The sequence below is a fragment of the Nyctibius grandis genome, chromosome 1 (assembly GCF_013368605.1).
Source record: "Nyctibius grandis isolate bNycGra1 chromosome 1, bNycGra1.pri, whole genome shotgun sequence".
NCBI lineage: Eukaryota > Metazoa > Chordata > Aves > Nyctibiiformes > Nyctibiidae > Nyctibius > Nyctibius grandis.
The window spans coordinates 368,337-387,497 of NC_090658.1; the positions used below are offsets into that span (position 1 = coordinate 368,337).

At 39.6% G+C, this 19,161-nt stretch overlaps 1 protein-coding gene across 1 annotated transcript in view; it reads left to right on the forward strand.

The window, feature by feature from the left end:
• The window catches only part of CFAP61 (cilia and flagella associated protein 61), a 99,734-nt gene that overhangs the window by 21,450 nt on the left and 59,123 nt on the right, over positions 1–19,161 (forward strand). The window contains 7 exon segments of the mRNA XM_068416302.1: positions 480–658; positions 3,779–3,818; positions 5,763–5,902; positions 9,492–9,618; positions 10,460–10,537; positions 11,709–11,915; positions 14,639–14,773. Of these exon segments, the coding sequence (XP_068272403.1) occupies positions 480–658; positions 3,779–3,818; positions 5,763–5,902; positions 9,492–9,618; positions 10,460–10,537; positions 11,709–11,915; positions 14,639–14,773 (906 nt within the window).

A 19,161-nucleotide genomic window follows, 5' to 3' on the forward strand; every position in this document is an offset into this window, starting at 1 on the left:
AAATAAAAATACTTTTTTTTTTTTTCTAGCTAAAAATCTGCTACTGAGGGAAATCTACCAAAGCTGAAAAGCAGCAATACAGCTTCAGTTTTCCCTGTAATGTGTAGAAGTTAAAGGGCACGTGTTCTGTCTGTGCCTCTTCTGTTGAGTAAAGCTCGCCTTAATAAAAGACCATTACTGTGAAATGTACTGGTGCAGCATAAATCAACAGAGGATTTATCCTGAGAAGTTTTAAAACGATCACATCTGTCATCTAGTCTCTCTCTTGGTGCTGTGTCAAAGCTACTCTAGTTTTCTTCCCATTATTGTTCATTTCTGTTTCCACAGTATTCTCTGCATTGATCCATTTTCTTTAACATAATGTTTTTAACTTTCACATATTTCCAATACATACAGATAGGGATGATGCAAGACCTTTTAATTAAAAGATTAAAGTATTTTCTGAAATGTTGTAAGTGATCACTTGTCTATTATTGCAGAAAGGTGGAGCCATTACTGTTTCCCATACTGAACTGCTGTTAGATGATGTCAAAGATTTCAAAGACTCAACACCCCTCCTTGAGACTGAAGAAAAAGATGCCTTTCATCCAGTGTACAGAGGAGCTTCAAATGCTTTCTGTATCCGTCTGTTTTTTATTGATGAGAAGCGTGAAACTAGGTAAGTATGGGTGAATAGTTACTGCTTCCCCAATCTTAATAACAGCTTTCAATGTTGTGTTTTTAGGACAAGTCTGAAAGTGATAGCACTTGCTGCAGTTCGGTTGGATTTTTTCTGTCCTCTTTTTTCCATTTCTTTTACCTTCACTGATAACTTACTGAAATTTTCAACCTGCAGCTGCAAGTTCCCATCTCTGGTAGGACTGTGGGGATAAAAAGTTAAGAATTCATTTTTGTTGGAAAAATGCTAGTTGAAATGGTGGAAGAAGGGCAGTTCTTCCTCTGAAGAAACATTAATTCCAAAGCTGGCTAACTGCAAAAAGAGCTAGATGTTACAGTACTGGTCATCTCATTTCATGGGGCAGTAAAGCTGTTTTTAACTCTGCAATTAAATGTTCTTATTTCTAAACACTTAGTCTCCCGTTACTGAGAGAATTGATTCAGTTTTCTAGAATCCACTACAGTAGGGGGAAGACAAAGGCTTTTTATCTTAAAATGATTGCTGCTGCTGACCTTGGACTCTTAGATCCTCATGGAGTAGAACAGATCTATAAATGTGATTTAGACATTTTTTTCCCAAATTTCTTCTACACCCTTGAAGAGTGAACCTATACTCAACCACATCAGCAAAAGCCTCTCCAGGAACATGGGCCCTTTCTGGTTATAAATGAGCCCTGCTCTTGTTTATAGATCCTAGAAAGAAAGACAAAATATGTAGATACTTACAAAAAATAGACAGGAAGAGGCCGAGCACACCCAAGAGCTTCCACACTTTTAAATACATGTAATTTCTAGAGACACAAGGTATCAGTAGCAAGGGCTTTATAGATCATGGGTTTGACAGCTGTAGTACCATTTGAAAAAATAGCTTTCTACTTGTAGTAGTCATTGGTGACTGACAGCGTCTTAACTTATCTGACTTAAAGGGAAGTTAGGAATAAACTTGATTAAGAAGAAAAATCAGAACTCCTTGAAAACTAATTCTATTTATTAAGCTGTTTCTTGATTAAGGAGGTGACCTACCTAAAGGGATTAAACGCTGTGCATCTGCTACAAATGCAAATATCCTAAGTTACCAAAGCAAAGCAAACACATAGCCTTCTTGGTACATATTTACCGAGTAACACAGCTTGAATTTATTAGGAAGAGAGAGAAATGCAGTGTTAGAAGTCTGTGATATACTTAGAAACACTGATCAACATGTATGTGGTAGAACAATCACACTGCAGAGAGTCTGTTCCAGAATAGTTAATTTCTGGACAATCCAGTCTAAAATAAAATTCAAGCAAGGTGGTTATTCTAGAACAAAATAACTATTTTAAAAATAATACTGAGGTGAGGGACTTGCTCAGGAATTACTCCATTACACAGAAATAGCAGTTCAAAGCAGTGATCTGTAACTATGTCAGGAAATAACCTCTCTGGAGACTAGCTGAATTCTCTGCTCATAGCATCCTGCTTAGGATAAGGATCTGTCACTTTTTTGCCCTCTTCTGACATTCTGCCCTTCGTATGCACCGTTACTGTTTCTGTTCAAGATATTTTCGCAGTGTTTATTGTTCAACATTGCAGTCCCATTCTTTTTTCCCCGGAGACATCTCTGAAACAGTTTGGATTGCAAGATGCGTATCTGTGGAGAAGATAGCATTCCTTTCTGAAGACTTTTCCTAAGATTAACACTCATGCAAGATCCTCCTCTCGGAGCTGAAGAATCTGTAGATCTCGGTGTTTTCAAATATTTTGCTTCCCTAGCTTGCATTTGCTTGACCCACCTGTTTGTAAAAGAAACATTAGAAAAGCGAATATGTTGAAAGGATGGCATGAGGTAATCCTGCCTGTATCTCAGAATCTTGTCCTGAAGGAGTTACTGCTGGCCCTGCACAGCATGGGTCCAGAAATAGGAGTTTGGTTGAAGTGTAGGTATGAGTGCATCTTAGCCCTCAAGGGAAGTTTGCTACTGGGGGATTTGTGTTACCCAGGAAAGCTGCTAAACGTTTCCATCTCTTAAATCCAGAGCTGTTAAGTGGTTTGTTAGTGCGTTGAAAGTGCAACGCCAAGGAACTAAATTGCTCATCTAATTGAACTAATTGTTCATCTGCAGATATTTGATACCTTTTTAAGCCCCCTGACAAATCTCCTACCTCCATTCTTGTGTTCCTTGCTGCCAAGAAGGTACTGGATACCAGAGAATAGAAAACTACATTGCAATGGCATTGTCGTTTCCTGCATTTAGCTATTCTATTAACTAATCATAATGATATATTAGGTGAATATATAATACCCCAATCCAGATCTATATTTATAGCTTTTTTTAAGTTTTCAGCTAGTCGTAGATATTTTAATTAGTGAAGAAATTAAAGGGAACTGAATTACAGGTCTGGAGGGAGGAGGGGGTTTATTAGTATTTTTAGGTACTATATATATGTATTGAATTTCTTCAAAAGACACATTTTGTATGGTGGAAAAATATTTTCTAAAACTTCAGCATAACTCTGTTTGATGGGTTTAGAGCTCTGTGATGTCCTTACACACAGGAGAAGCAGGAAGAATTTGTTAGATTTCTCATGTCTTTTTAAACTCAAATGTCATGTTTCACTGTCACCATGGAAAAGAGAGACGAATTACTCTAAACCAGTAGGTGAGAAGTGGAAAGAAGTAAAGTGTTCAAAAACAATTTCAAAGTATTGATGTTCCTGTTAGTCTGATGAAGAACGTCGGGTAGGTTTACCAAGTGGATAGTGACAGAACTCTTGGTACTGCATGAAAATATTGTGGAACAGAGCAACAGCTGTTTGTGACCTCAATTAACGTTTGCTATATACTAATGCTGCTCTGGCAGTCCATGAACGACTTCTGAAAAACAGAGTCAATAACATGAGTCAACTTTTTTTTTTCCTTTCAGTGAAGAGCCTAATGTTTTGATAATTATTTCAAACACTCACGTTTATTCTTGTTGACTTCTAGTGCTTAAAGCATCACTATTGACAACTGATGAACTAGCAGGACTGTCTGATGAGCACTGTGAATAAATGTTCCTTGCACTTACGGGGGTGTAAATATAGAAATGTATAAGATCTGTCTGATACGTGCTTTATTTAACAATGTTTACTCTTGGTTGCAGATCGCTGGATTTTTTGCATTATGTTTTCAACCTTTTTCCAGTACGTATAATGAAAGTTTTAAAGTTTGTGTGCATGTGTATGCATGATGGGACGGTAGTGCAGTTGTCAGCCACAGTATTTAGATGCGATGCCCGAGTCAGTCAGTGACTCACAGGAGTGTGCTATATATAGTTGCCCTGGACTGAGTTACCCTGAGGAGTCTGACTCCTCTCCTTGGCTGCTTTTGGACTTTATGTATTATGTACATAAGTACTTTGTTTAGGTTCCATGGGGAGTTTTCTGAGGTGCAGATTTAGAAAGCAAATGTTTCAGACTGCTTTAAAATCACGTATAGATCCAGACTGTACCTAAATTAAAAATAAAATCGGGGAAATACATCAAAGGAGGTGGAGTTAAAGTCTAGAAAACAGCAGTATTAAGGAAATCCGTAGTATTTATCTATAGCCTAAACAGTGGCACTGAAGGTTTTCTTTAGGGCAAAGCTGATGTGCAGCAAACAAGGATGTGAACTTACAGTGCAGTAGCTATTTCACGCTAACGCCCTGTGTGATCAGTATTTATCTGAGGTAAAAAAGTCCCCTTCCTGAGACATTCTAAATGCACGCTGCAGTGTGTTGTAAATTCACACTACAGATTACTGCATGCTAGCATCGTTTGGAGACAGCTCCTGGTGACTAGAGATACAGACTTGGCCCTAAATATCAGCATGTTCAAAAATGCTGCTTACACCAAAGAAAGTTCCCAGAGAAAGTGAACACAGAAAACATTTCCAATCTCTAAGCAGTTTATCCATCCAACAATGCACCTGTCACTCCTTGAAACAAAGCATCACCAGGTGTGGTAGGAAAAGTTAATCAGGTTGTGTGTTTTAAAGAGAAGAAAAAGAATGAGATTCAAGTAGTGTCTTTCTACTGAAAAGATGCCATAGAATAATCAGCCAGAGTAAACTAATGAAACACCTTCCAGATCTGTGCTACTCGGGAGTCTCTCAGTATGTATCATGCCCCTTGAAGTGTCTTTCTGAATTGTCAGTGTATTCCAGCATCCCTGCGTGCAGTGAGATTGTCTTAAAACATGTACTCAATAAAAAGGGGTGGGAGACGCTCTGGTGGCAGGGAGTGCTTGAACAGTTTGAATGGATAAAGTTATTTGTGGCATGCAGTTTTATTTCCAGAGGATGCTGTCTTTCATCTGAGAGCATTCAACAGAGATTCCTGCATTCCTTTGCACCTCTGCAGCCTTTAGAGCACAGGTCTGTGAACAATTACGTGGACTGCAAATACAGTGTGTCTTTGTATGCGTAGACACCCTGTAACGCCTGCACGCCAGCAGTGCCAAATCTGGGACAAGCTGGACATCACATATACAAACTTGCATTCATCAAGTCTACTGCACATGCAGTACAAAGTGAATCTGTGTGTGCACACTGGCTGTTTGTTCAGGATTTTGGGACATGCTGCTCTAGTTGATTGTCTCACTTGGCTGCAAACGTGCAAAAGATCTCAGATGGGCATACACTGTCCTGAAATTTTGCTGCAGAAGATTAGTAAGGTAGAGAAAAAGGACCTTTTAAGGGAAAAAATGTTAGTACTGAAGGTGTGGGCATAGAGATTATGTTCCTACTAGGCAGTTGGACTAGATGATCATTGTAGGTCCCTTCCAACTGAAATATTCTGTTCTACTGAGGAAGAAAAGAAGAGGGGTGGGGGAAAAAAGGACTGTTAGGGAATATCAGGTTATTAACTAATAAATCTTCACTATGGGAGCTAGAAGACCCATTTCTGTGAGCCAACTTAATTGAGCTGATCAGTTCCTTTGTGCTGTCCAGGCAACAAGCCACCTAGGTAGAGCAGTACTTGGTGTATGTGTACATTGTAAGCACTGCATTGTTTGTTTTCTTTCAGTCCCCTGTAGTCAGAAGCTTTTGTGTAAAGCTTGCATTGAGATCACTAAGAGTCTTTATTGTCTGCAAATCTTTTTCAGGACAAAGACTTCTGTGTCATCCTCGTGCCACATCATGTACCAGAGTTCCACCTGATCCAGAGTTTTGTTCGAGTTGTCCCTTTCTGTACTTCCAGACTTGGTCATGAGCTTTATGTATTCCACCGTGCGGGATTGCTCAAGTGAGTCATGTGCCTCGTGACAACAAATGATGTACTCTGAGCTACTTTTATGGAATATTCTTGCATCACCCAACTTAGCATGAGATGGGTATTCCTTTGCTATCAGAATAAGCTGGTGTTCTGTACGGGACGGCACAACATCTTGCAAAATGGTAGCTTGAGCCCCCAAAACAGTGTAGTTGAATAGCACAGGACTGTGCCTGGAGCAGTTAGGAGCAGAGCGAAATGACTTAGTCTTTAGCAGCATTACTGCAGCTCTCTTGCTGCCTGTTCTGGAGTGAATTGTAAGCCTACTCAGATGTATTTCCACACAGCACTATACTAGACAATGTAGAAATAGCGTTATATTTTCAGTGAAATAAAGTAGTTAGTGACATGATTTTTAATGAAACAAAAAATGAGATAATTAAAAATGCAAAAGCAAGCAGTCTTCTGACTGCAAGTGTTTATGTATAGTTTCCTTTAAGTAAAAACCAGAACTGCAATGCGAGGATTCATTTAAAATTTGTGTGTGCAGTACTAAGTGAAGATGAACATTGGTACGGACAAGTAGCTTCTTCAGGTTACCTTGTTGTGGACCAAGGCCAACAGAGAAACATGGTGCAGCGTTTGGCCCTTTGGACTTGGGTCAGGTTGCGTGACATTGATACTTGAAAGCTTGGTGTAGATTTAATTCTTGGAAACGTGGTATAACTCTCTTAAGAGAAATGCAGTAATGCGTTTCTGGAACGTGCAGAACACAGCAGTAACCTCATTGTTTAGTATCTATTTTATATGATTTATCTCATTTTTTGTGGTCAATCATTTATTTCAGTGATACCTTTCCATTTCTGTGATACTCTGAACGCTTCTGTAGCCTGAAATACTGGTGAGCTGGGACACAAAACCTCTCTTGCTATGACTTCTGTTATGTGGTATGAGTTTTCCAATGCTTTGTTTGTATAACAAGCCTATACTGGCCCAAACACCAAGCTTAAATTGTGGCACAGTTAGAGGTTTTCCTTTTTTTTTGTCTTAATGTAGCTAAATACTGTGTGGTTTCAGAGAAATACTTCTGTTTTAATTGCACACTTAATCACCTTTGGTGGTACACAAATAGCTCGTGCAGGAGCTGGCCAGCTCCTCTTGGACCTGTGCAGAAGCTTTTTACCATGGGATGAAATTGGGCTTCTGTGTCCTGTGTAAGAATCCAGCTGGCTGCAGAGAAAGCCACTGGAGTAATTCCTGTTAATCTCAGCCACAGCTGTTCAGTAATCCACCAGCAGGATTGGTAGTCATACGTCCTTGTGCGATTTTGGTCAAAATTAAACTTGTTATCAAGGCTTTAAAAAAAAAAAACCCAAACCCTTACAATTCTGATTAAATTGTGCATATTCCAAATTATACCAGCCCTTGCATGAAAACAGAACAGGGTCATTAGTGGCATTTTCCAACCCCCCGCTGCAACTGTGCAGAAAAGTAAGGAAAAATAGCCTTTCACTGAGGTTCAGGATCAGAAAAGCTATGGAAGAAACCAGGTGAAGCTTTTGGAAAGTTTCTGAAGAACAAAAGAACTCAGTGCACAAGAGCAGATACTCTTAGATAAACCAAAATATGAAAAAGTAAAAGATCAATATATTGTACTTGCACCAAGGGCCTTTGAAAGACATGGGAGTGAAAAGGAAGTCACAGAAAATGGATTAAAAGGAAAACGTGGGTAAGAAGATGGGAATATGAAGACATGAAAGGGCAAAATCAGAAGAGGCACAGGCACAAAATGAGATACTGATTAGTAACGGTTGTAAAAGGAGTGAGAAAAAGTGTTAAGTACACAAAAGAGTGCAGCAAATGGAAGTATAGGTCTGCTACTTAACAGTGAAGGAGAAAAAAATAACAGATGACAAGGCAGGGACTGAAATGCTTAATGGATACTTTCCCTCAATTTTCACTAAAAAGCATAATAATAATAATAGTGTCCTGGTCTCTGAGCAGTCAGAGGAAGTGGGCATCTAGAATGAGTTAATTCATTGCTGGAAGAGAAATGAGCACAGACCTTGGGAGTCCTTCCTACTGTTTCTTACTCACAGTGGATCTGGTGGGTTTGCTTATTTTTTAAAAAACCTGTTTCAATTTTTTGCATGTTCTGTTTTTCCTTATATTAAAAATGTGATTTGTTATTGGCACAACTGCCTTCTCTTGGATGTGAGTGGGGAGAAAGACTCATGTGCTGGGCTCAGTGGAGTGGCAGGAAGATGGCACGCTCGTGGGTTGCAGAGTGCTGGTCTGGCTGAGCACCATCCTCATCACTTGTTTGATCTTGCAATTAACTGTCTGTGGAAATGTGTTAACAAATGTGCAAACCAAGCTGATGCTCACTTAGTTCAGGATTAGTTTGTAATTTAGTAATCAAATGTATGCTTTTGAGCACTCAAATAGTCAAGTGGAAAATGATCAATGAGATTGAGCTGTGAAATTTCCCATAACATACCAAATATTTGGTAGGTTTATTTAAGGTACTAATGCTATTCATTAAAACCATGTTCCACAAAATCAGTCTCAGTATGGCTGTGGCTTAGACTGAAGAGTAGCACATACAAGTTTAAATTGAAAACAAGGACAGGAATGGAAATTATACTACGTGAATCACACGTTTTTTAACTGTGGGTGAAAGAACTTAATTCTTGGAAATTAAGTTGTAGTTCAGTTCCTTGACCAGCACTCTGTAAGTCTTTAATATGAGCGCCTTATTTAATGAGGAAGGGTTGATGCCTTTAACAGACAACATAAGAGAGTTCCTGAGCTGCTATAGACTGTCCCTGTGAAGTAAATCTTTTTTATGATTAGTGGGTGGGAAGATGTTTTATAACAGTGTGTAAATTAGATAAGTGCCAGGATATTCCTGTCTGTAGCTAACGTGTTGCTGGTTGTATTATTGCACAGACACTTTATACCATGTCACTGTTGAGTGATTACTAATTGGCAGTCTTATGTTTATCAGAGGCATTTTATTCATGTTAAGTTTATCCTCATGTATTACTACTTGAAGAACCGGGGCCTAACACAAATGTTAGTAATTTATTCTTTTTGGAGAAATTGGTGTTACCGCCTTTCTTTTGTACCACATCCAAAGATGACAGTTGGCTCTGTTTGTTTTATTTTTTTCTCTCTCTCCTTTTTTTCTTTTTTTTCCTGTCTTTCTCTGTTTCTTCCCTTTCTTTTTTCCCCATGTGTGTCAGTGTGCAGTTATGGATCCTACTTTTGTTTCAAAAGATTCTTTGCCTCCTTTCTCTGCTGGCTCTTATTCACATGAAGATTAGGTGATATCTATGGTTATAGCTAGTCGTTGCTTTGTGGGATTGGGCTGTAGGTGCAGAAAGACTGTTTAGTAGCAGCTAAAGCAGCATTCTTGAGTTGTATTAAGTAGATAAGACCTTTTATGTTACCCCGCAGTGAGTTAATATATGCAGTTGGAACAACAGTCATATAGCAATCAATTTCAGCTTTGAAAACATGTGTTTGGTGTTTGCAGAAGGCATGTTGTCTTAAGCGTGGGAGTTGTTGTCTTTGTCACAGAGTGAACTTTTACTCTTTTTTCCTTTTTTTCCTATAGGTCATTTAATGTAAGAAGGGCAACAACCAGTGACCTACTTGGTGTCAAAATGCTCATTAAAACCCTTAGCTTGAGTGGAAGTATATTGCGTGACCTAAAGACATTTATTGTGGCTCGCAGGGATCCAGTGAGTATTTGTTGCAAATATACTTAGAAAAGAATGGATAAACACTGGTAAAAGCATCCAGAAGGGATTACATTACTCTAAGCTAGTATACTATATGTGTAGTATATAGGTACCCAAGTCAGCACCAACAGTCGGTGTAGGCTGTATTCAGCCTGACCTGACAGCTAATCTAACCTGTGGTCTCTACCAACTACCCTCTTCTGTGGAGACTCCTCAAGTGCAGGGGCAGAAGCAGGCTGGATGCATTTTTTGGCCACCCACAGCCTGATTTGCGTCGTTGCTTTTTCTTGCACGCACATCTGGTTGTGTGATGAACACGTACTGGTGTTTTGTCACAAGATGGGGGCTTCTTTCTCCTTCCCATAATGTGGCCAGACACAAGTCCATCAGACAGCAGGGAACGTCTGCATTTTTGTTGTGTGATGGAAAATGCTGCATAGACAAAAAACCAAGCACTATCATTACCAATCATACAGCTGTAGGGAAATCCAGTTTATACAATTATTGATGGAGAATATCTGTTGTAATTAATATTCTTTCATAAGATCAGAACTTAACCCAAGACTAGATAAGTGGCTGAGCCAATAGCACTCCTGCAGCAGCTAGATCCTAACTGAAACTTTAGTGCAGTAAAGTTGTGTATGGTCAAGAGTCCAGCTGTATACACTGTTTAAACGTTATGCTTTGAGTTAAGGAAGAGGACTTAAACTGAGGTAGTGTGTAGAATGTATACTGGGAGGAAAGTATTTTAACTGGGATCATGTGTGAAATACACAGTTACAATTAAAAAGAAGATTACTGATGAAATAGGAAATGTGCATGTGTTGCTTTTGCCTTGCAGGATGGGACCGCAGTACAGGCTTTTGTAGCAGAAGTTCTGGATCAAATAGTTGGCATTTCTGTCATTAGAGATGAAATGGTAAATTCTATTTCTGTGTTGTATGAAAAATGTAATGCTCAGCCCTCAACACTAAAGGCTGAGTTTCGTGCTTGCCACTGTACACATATTTAACACAAAGTATATGCAAAAGATACCGCTTCTATAAACTTACTTTCTGTCTTTCCTGACTATGTAGACTGTTATTATTTCCCTTCTCATAGATGATGATTGACACACAGATGAAAAAAAGAAATCCTGTTATTTGCAAGAAGCTGTTCTGAAAGTATGCCCACACACCTCTTTCTGATTCTTTAGCACAAAGCCATTCTGCCTCTAAATATCTTTGTAATCACTTATTTTGCCCCCTGATTTCCAAGGTCAGTAAGCAGTTTTGCCATGCATACTGTGAAGAGTAGTGGTTGTCCTTCTAGATTTGCTTTCCTAACTTTTTTCCCCAACAGTAGATTCTGAGTGATTATGAATCACACACTTCAAAAGAAATAAAAAGCATAACGCTCTAATGGAGTAATAAAAACAGATAATGTTGCACATCATTCTTGAAAAGTAAAAGTTCTTTAAGGCTTACTTTAGTGACATTCTGCTCTTACTGAAAAGGTAGATTTTGTACTGTTCAACAGCTGTAATGCTCAGTTTTTAAAATAAAGCAGTCACTCCTATTTTCAAAAATAGCTATTAATTATATTAGGAGCATTGAGATAAGAGGATATAGCAATTTCTCTTCAGTGTATAAATGTGCAAAAATCTCAGCTTATCACTTCAAAGGGAAGACTTGTTGGAGGGCATTTCTTCCACAGCTCTTTTCTGCAGAGTTCCCCTTTTTCATTTTAAGTTTTGTGAGAGGACCATCTAGGCTTCTCTGTCTTGAACTCAGCAAAACAGTTTGTTCTTTTTTTTTATTCATCCATGAATGTCTGTTAACCTGTATCAGACATTGTTGTGGAAGGGTCAAATGTGCATTCCCTGTAAATAAGGGTGGGCAAACTGCAAGAATAGATTTTGATACAATGAAAAGATTGTCAAGGAAGATGTTCAGTCAGAGCACTTTGATTGAGGATACCTCTCAAAGGCACTTAATTTCAGTGGTCAAACTTAGTTCTTTAATTGATAGAAAGCAACTCATTGGCATTTGCTAAAATACTGTAAATGTAGCTGTTTCATCACTGCTGATTTCCAAATTCTTATTTTCCAGGATATTGAGTATATTCGATCACATTACAACATTGAAGATTTTATTAATTTTAATCACCACCAGCAAGAGGAACATGGACACCTTGACCACTTTGTCTTAAATCCTATATTTCATCACTATACAAAACACTTTCTAAAGGAGATTCTTCGCTTGGCTCACAAATCTTCTCTTTACTATCCTGTTTATCCACAGTATGTGGAAGGCAAGGTAAGAAGAAAGTTATTTGTGTATTTTATATTAAATATTGTCACCTTTGCTCACTTTATTTTTCTCTTTGCTTCTGTGAATGACCATAAACAGGAATTTTCTTAGCAACCTGCAGCAAATTGTACTTTCTTTTCTTCTGGCATGGTATAATCTGCACTCATGGGCATAGCTGTTACACGGCAGGGTTAGTCCGTAGCACTCAGTAGTGCGTGTGTGTCCAGACTTACCCAGTGGCTTCAGGAAGCATGTGGAGGAGCAGAAATTTGCAGTGTACTTGGCCTTGGCTCTTTCCCTAGTCTGTGAAGAGAGAGAAGGCCTTCCTAGGGGGTGGCTGCTTCTGAGCTGAGTCACTCTTTGCAGACGTCTGTTTCTCAATTGAATTTGGAGAATCCTGGGGCAACTGTGCCCTAAGTGTAGTTAGATGTCTTAAGTTACACACATTAGTGTGTTGCCCTGGGAGCAACCCAGTAGAGCAATAATTTGTTTGCTGCCTCCTCGTTTGTTTCTGGGAGAAGTATATCTGCTTCTTACCCACCTAGGTTTGGGTATTGCTGTTGCCTTGTGCGTTGTGTCAGCCCCCTCCATCAATGTGCTGTAGTTCTGATAGTCAGGTTTCTCCCTTTCTTGTCCATTCCCAATAGATCAGCTCTAGGATGAAGGAGCAAGCGTCCAGTATTCCCCCTCCTGCCTAGGTCAGGACCCTGTGTCTGAGTTGTAAACTGTAGTTTGGGTTTGACTTCATTTCTTGCCCTTGAGTTGGATGTATAGGTGAAGAAACAAGAAACTCACGACTTGTCAACTGAGGAGACCAACATAATAATTTTATTTAATTGCTTTTAACATGCTGATACACCTGGTATGCCTTTGTCACTTGCAAATGAGTTACCAATCAGGTTTTAAATGATGAGGTATAAAGCACATATCGTATCTTTATATTTAACAATGATTTGTATTTGCTGTCACAGTTTAATAACAGAACCTGCCCAAGTTGTGCTGTCCCACATACTGCTGCTCAGCTGCATAATCAGTTTTGCGAGGCACCGGCATTTGTTTAGATTCAGGACAAAGTGGAGGGCAGGGAAGAAAGACGGAATGATGTCAATGGGCATAATGTAGCATGGGTAAATGCAAGGGGATGATACTAAAAACACGTCCAGGTGGTTTATAAGAATGCTTCAAAAGTGATTTAGGTACTCTAGGCTGTGTTTCATCAGAAGTCAGTGGGACCTAGGCACCTCGCTGTCATTGAAAATGTGACTTGTGTTTCTGCAAGTGCCACAGGAGAACCATGAGAGCCTAATGCTGTGTGAGAAAATCCATTTCCGAGAAGAACGTAATTTGTGGAGACAAAATAAAAGATTCTTTCAAAAATACTCATGTATGTGTGTTGTCATTGGTCTCATGTCAGAAAAGGGAACACGAGGTAAAATTTTGAAAGTCAACTCGTTGATGTGTAGCCATCTAAAGCTACTATCTGGCCCAGCCTGATCACCTAGGCTCCTGCCAGCATTGTTGGGGAAAACACGGTGCATCCAGAGGGCAGTTCATCCATCCATCATAGCTACCTATCTTGGGAGGGGAAGAATTGCCCTCTGGAGACGCTCATCTCTGACTCTGGGGGGTGTCTGTGTGGCTAGCTGCAGTCAGCGCCTAGCTTTCAGATGGTGACTGAGATGCATTCTGTCCTCAGTGACTTAGGTGCTTTTGAAATCGCCACCATTTTTAACGGAGGAGTTTTGACAGGTTAGACATAGGTACATTGTCAGAAGGCTGTTTTTTCCTGTGCACTTTTGTGGAGTTTTATTAAGTGTTCTCTTGAGGAACCAATGTCCTTGTGTAGCATTAGATTCTCAGATTCTTAAGAGGCACTTAGAAAAATGCAGTTTAATGGCAGTGGATGGAAGAGAAAAGTTAAATCTTACTAATAATTCCAGTTTTATCTATTTCCAGGCTACAGAGTTCCTTTAAGTTACTTTACCTTATCATTGCTTTCTAATAAGTGGTGAATGGGATATTTTACTCAGTTATCAACATAGTAACATCAAGTTTTTTCAAAATTTTTGGATGGAACAGTACTTCAGTGTAATTTAGTTTGCATTAATGTTCATTCTCAATTTCCTGTAATTCTCTCATTTATTTTTTTCCTTTTCATGTCATAAGTTATGACAGAGGCAGTCATGCTGTAATAAATGGAATACAGCTATTCTAATGATCCGTGCTATTCACATTAGCATTAGGGGTTTTGCTCACTTCAAGTTTATGCCAGTTTATTAACATTTATCACTTGGATGAAGTTGACATTTTAGTCGGTATAGTATTTCTATATAAATTCATAACCATTCTTTGCCAAACAAGCAAAGGTTAGCTGTAAGCACATAACATAGCTTAATGAGGTCAAATCAAGCTGATTCATGATCACTATGGAGAAAAATATCCTCCTGGGGAAAATACTTGTGCTGAAAAATCCCATAAACCAAACCACTTGTTTATCTGTCATTCCCACAGAGATAGTAATGTAATTACTCTCATAATTATCTTCATTAGTGTCAGGAATTATCTGCAATTCATTCCTCTGCTCTGAGTATGTTTGTTTATTTGCTGATTTTTCTCTCAGATTTAGCCAACAGAGCTAAGAATTTTGTATTTGCAAAGCCATACAGCAGACATCTGTGATGCACTGTTCTGACATTCTCTCTGCTGAAATATAGATCGCTGTCTTTCAGTTTCAGAATCCCTGTGCCCATTCCCTGACATCTGCCCTTCATTACATGGTTCCCGTGCGAGCGAGACGACAGATTGTCTATCCTCTGGAAGAGCTTGGCATAAACGCTCCATCAGAGCAGGTCTCCAAGGATCAGGTGGGTAACAGAAGCAGCAGCAGGCAAGAGGCATAGTGCCAGCTAATGCAGGGTTTGGCAGATGGGATGGCATTACCATCTCAGTGTTGTTAGGTTGCTTCTTAATTACATTGAACATGGTGTCCATACCCTTACAATCCCAGCTTTGCTTCTGCACGGCCGTTGCTGCTTCTGAGCTTGAATTTCAAACACGTTACAAACAGCAATCACTGAACTACAACATTCACATACTAAATGCTTACATTTTAACAATGCCTTTTCGTGACGTTACTTACAAGATCCCAACACATTTTAAATGTTCTGTGTTAGTGTTTAGCCCTTGCTCCTGGTAAGTTTTTTTAGGTATTATACTCTGCAAGTGGAAAAAGACAATGTCATGCTTCTGACCGTTTCTGTAGAAATTGCCTAAGTCAATGTTATTTTTCAGTCCCAAAGTCAGGTTTCTTCCATGCACAAGATACCCTCAAAGATCACTTCAAAATACTGGGAATGATTTAACAGCAAAGGAAAAGATTGTTTTCCACTACCAAACAGTTCTTATTTGCATAGCACTCTTGCAGTCTGGAGGTTCTAAACTAAAAGTCTCTTAAAATTTCATTTGTTAAATAACTTACACTTTATTCTGTCTTACATTTTTAAGTAACTAAAATTTGGTGTGAAGATTCTTCCTCATGAAGCTGAAATATTAGGAAAAACACCATTTGTGATGGATACTCTCAGTAGGTAGCTGTAATTTCCTAAGGAAACATAATTAGGGAGCTTTATGTCTGTCGACTAACTTCCAGTTGGCTGAGATGGGCTCCCATATAATATTTTTAGTGCTGTCCTTTTCACAGTTAGTCAGTAATTTTTGGCATCCAAAACTCTTAATTAGGCAGCAGTTGGCAAAGCAAAATCGAGAACGTGGCTGAGGCCATTAGTCTGAGCTTGGCTTTGTTGAACAGTCTTCCCTCAACATGCACATCCTGCTGCCACCTTCTCTGCAGAATAAACTATCTGATGCTTTTCTTTAAACTACTTCGTGTTGTATCTTTAAAATGAACTGCTGCTCTCTTGGTAGAAGAGCTTATCTTAGCCTTTTTGTTGGAGCTGGAAAACCACAGACTTCCTATGTTGGAGAGATTTGCAAATCTGTTGTCTGCTCCATTCCCAGGTTCTTCCTGAGGATTTCTGAGAGTTGCAGGTAGTGAGATAATTGTTTAAAATCTTGAAAGTTTAATGAATTTCTATTTAATAAAATGTGCGAGATCTTCACTAACAAAGTTTTGCTGAAAAAAAAAAATTAAGACTAGCCACTGCATAAGTATCCATGCATATACACTGGCATTAATTATAGATTTTTGACAGACTGTGTTCTATCAAAACTGACATCTGGGGTTGATCCCTAGGTGGTAACTTGAGGATAAAGCTAGTCTGCTACTGCTGCCTGGAGTTTTCTGAAATAATAGCAAGAATTTGAAACCATACAGAGCTAAACTGACTCTTCTGTTGAGTGAATGAAATGAGCTTTGGCCACCATACGTTGGGAAAGCTTTATAACTTAAGAGGTAACCTGTCATAGGGGCTGAATGTACTCGTGAGAGTGAGAAGCTGGTGCAGATCTTGGATGTTTTGCTAGCTCTGGTAGTAGACAGGCATATAGGGCATTTGCCCTCTTTCTACTCTAACGTTTCAGGAAGGAAGATTGATCCCATCAATAATCTTGCTCCTCCCTGCAAAATCCTGCAGCTGAGTTGCAAGTAAAATAAGGTGTATTTTATAAAATCAATATAATCAAATTTCAGTAGGCACAAAGTTATTAAACTTCTACATTTTTGTAGCGATCAAAAGGCCTGCTCAGACACTCTGTAAAGAGAAAGACGGAATCCGTGTTGCAAAGAGCAAAAAATGTCACATTTAACTCCTTGGTGGGAACTCTGCAAGATGGAAAGGCTGAGAATTGTCACCTTTAAATATACTGTGACACACATTTTGGTCGTCGAAGGTGCTAGCAGGCTAGGAAGTGAGGTAAAAGGGAAATGGAAAAACAACGTCGTAAGGAAGGCATGGAGAAGAGAGGGAGAAAAGTGAAAGGCAAAGAGGCTGGAGTGGGAGTTAGTGGGAAGTTGTCTGAGGCAAGCACCTGGAGAAAATATCTGCTATCATTTTTGTTACGGTGGTTTTAACAAGATAGGGGCAGGATCTTGCAGGATCTTGCAAGCTTTGGGCAAGCAGGGATTCCAAGTAGTTGAGACTGCTCCTCATTTCTTTATCACTCTTCTCTCTTCTAGCTCCCCGAGCTTGTTTTAGCTGAGGGGGCTTTGCCTTCTCATATTAAAAAGCACTTTTTTCTGACAGTAACCTGTGCCCGCGTTGTTCCTGAAAGCTGGAGGATGGGTTATTGTTGTCATTCTTGGTTTAGATAGCTCTGCGATGATGGCAGGATTTTTTCACATAAACTACAATACAAAGATTGTACATGCAAGTAAATTTCAGAAATGTAAAATTTTCATTTGACTGCCTGTCCTAATTAATTGCTTGAGTATCTATCACTTATGTTGGAGATAATTGTAATGAAATTCTTGCTTTGATACCCACAAGATGCCCCTTGATATCTAGCCATCAACCTCTGCGTCTCATCTACTGGTCTTTCAGCTGCCTTCCTCTTGTTCCTTTTTTGAGCTCGCTCTCTCCTTTTCTTGCTGCAAAATTTATTTTTCACCAGTAACAGCTTGGGGCTCAGCAGCTCAGCCATTCCGTGCCTAAGCACAGCTCTTGATTTGTGCATATATGTCTCTGTAGGCCATTAGTGGCTTAGTATCTTAGAGAGAGTGCACAGTGGGAGCCCTGGGGCTCAATCAGTTTGGTTTCTCTTTAATACGTTCCAGCCTGCTTGTGAGCATGAAGAGATTTGCTCATAAATATTGACCCAGTACAGATAACTCAACCAGGACTCACAAGGACTCTTTCCCCTTCCCTTCTTCCACAGCCAGAAGCGAGAGCAGCAATCTAAATTAGAAAAGCTTTGCCCTCAGCTAATTCCCATGCGTTGCCAGTCCAGATGGATCTCGGCTGTGCTGGAGAGGTGGTTTTCCTGCAGGTCTGGGTCGGTTGTTACACACAGACGAGCACCAGAAATTAAGTCTGTGGTAACTTGTTGTCCCTCTGTCAAGTCGCTCTATTCTACTGCAGTGTCTGGAAAAAACAAAATGGGGTAAACCCATGTGCTGGCCTGCTCACTCCTGCTTCTAGCAGGCAGCATGAGCTGTATTTTGTGGTGTCTCAGAAAGCATGTGTCTTCCCTCCTGTAGGCTCGCTGGGAGAGCTAGATGTGAGGTAGAGAGATTTACTCTTAGAATCCAGAAATTTATCATATAGAAACGTAACTTACCTGAATTACCTGAAGGACTATTTAACTGCAGTTTTCCAGCCACCCTGTTCTGTGTCCTTGTGATATTTCCCTTGGTTCAATACTGTTTCCAGTTTGAGACAGGCTTTTGGTTTGTGTTGCCTCTTTACTTACTGTTTAAATGACTATGACTCTGAACAAATACAGAGTTTAGGAACTCTGCTTTTTCCTTCTCTCTGTTACCCAGCCTTTTTGTTAAAGCTTTGCATAGGTTTTAAGGCGACCACAACTTTTTTCACTCTCTCTTAAACCACAACTTTGTGCTGCTTCATCTCTGCATCAGAAGAGCTGTCACTTCCCAAGCCGTGCCTCTCCATTTCCCAAAGGGCTGCAAATTCTTGTGAACATACTAATATCTTCCTGTAAGTCACTAATGACAGAGTATGTTTTTACCCCACTCCTTGAGGTGGCGAATATGTTTTGCTGATGATTTTCTGTGTCTGTTCCTACAAAACTCTATCTCCCATTGCTCTGCTGAAGGGATTTGGATAAATTGGGTAAGGATTGACCGAGAAGGCACAGAGGGGGAGGCATTAAACAACCCTGTCTGCCATTGCAGCCCTCTGGAATGGCACAGATGCTAGCGGTCTTATTTGCATCTAGTCCTGGAAGTGCCCAGACTTCAGGGTGCCTGTCCAGCCTGTGCCTCTGCAGCAGGCATATCAGAGCTTCCACATATTAGCTTAAAATTGCATCAGGCCATGCATCTGCCGTGCTCTAGGGTTTCAGGACACAGACCTGAAAAAGCTCCTGTCTGCTCATTAGATCAAACACTTTCTACAGCTGTTCCAAATCAAAAGGAAATCTCTGATTTTTTTATTCTGAATCAGTAACCAGTATTGAAGTGCCAATTGGCAGAAGATCCAAAGATTCAAAATCTTAATTCCCACAGTGTTAAAACAGATTAGATTATTATTGTGTTTTGCACATCTGTCAGTCATTTCAGTCACGTTACGTTAAAAAACAGTTGGTTACAACAGAATACTAAATATCTTATAAC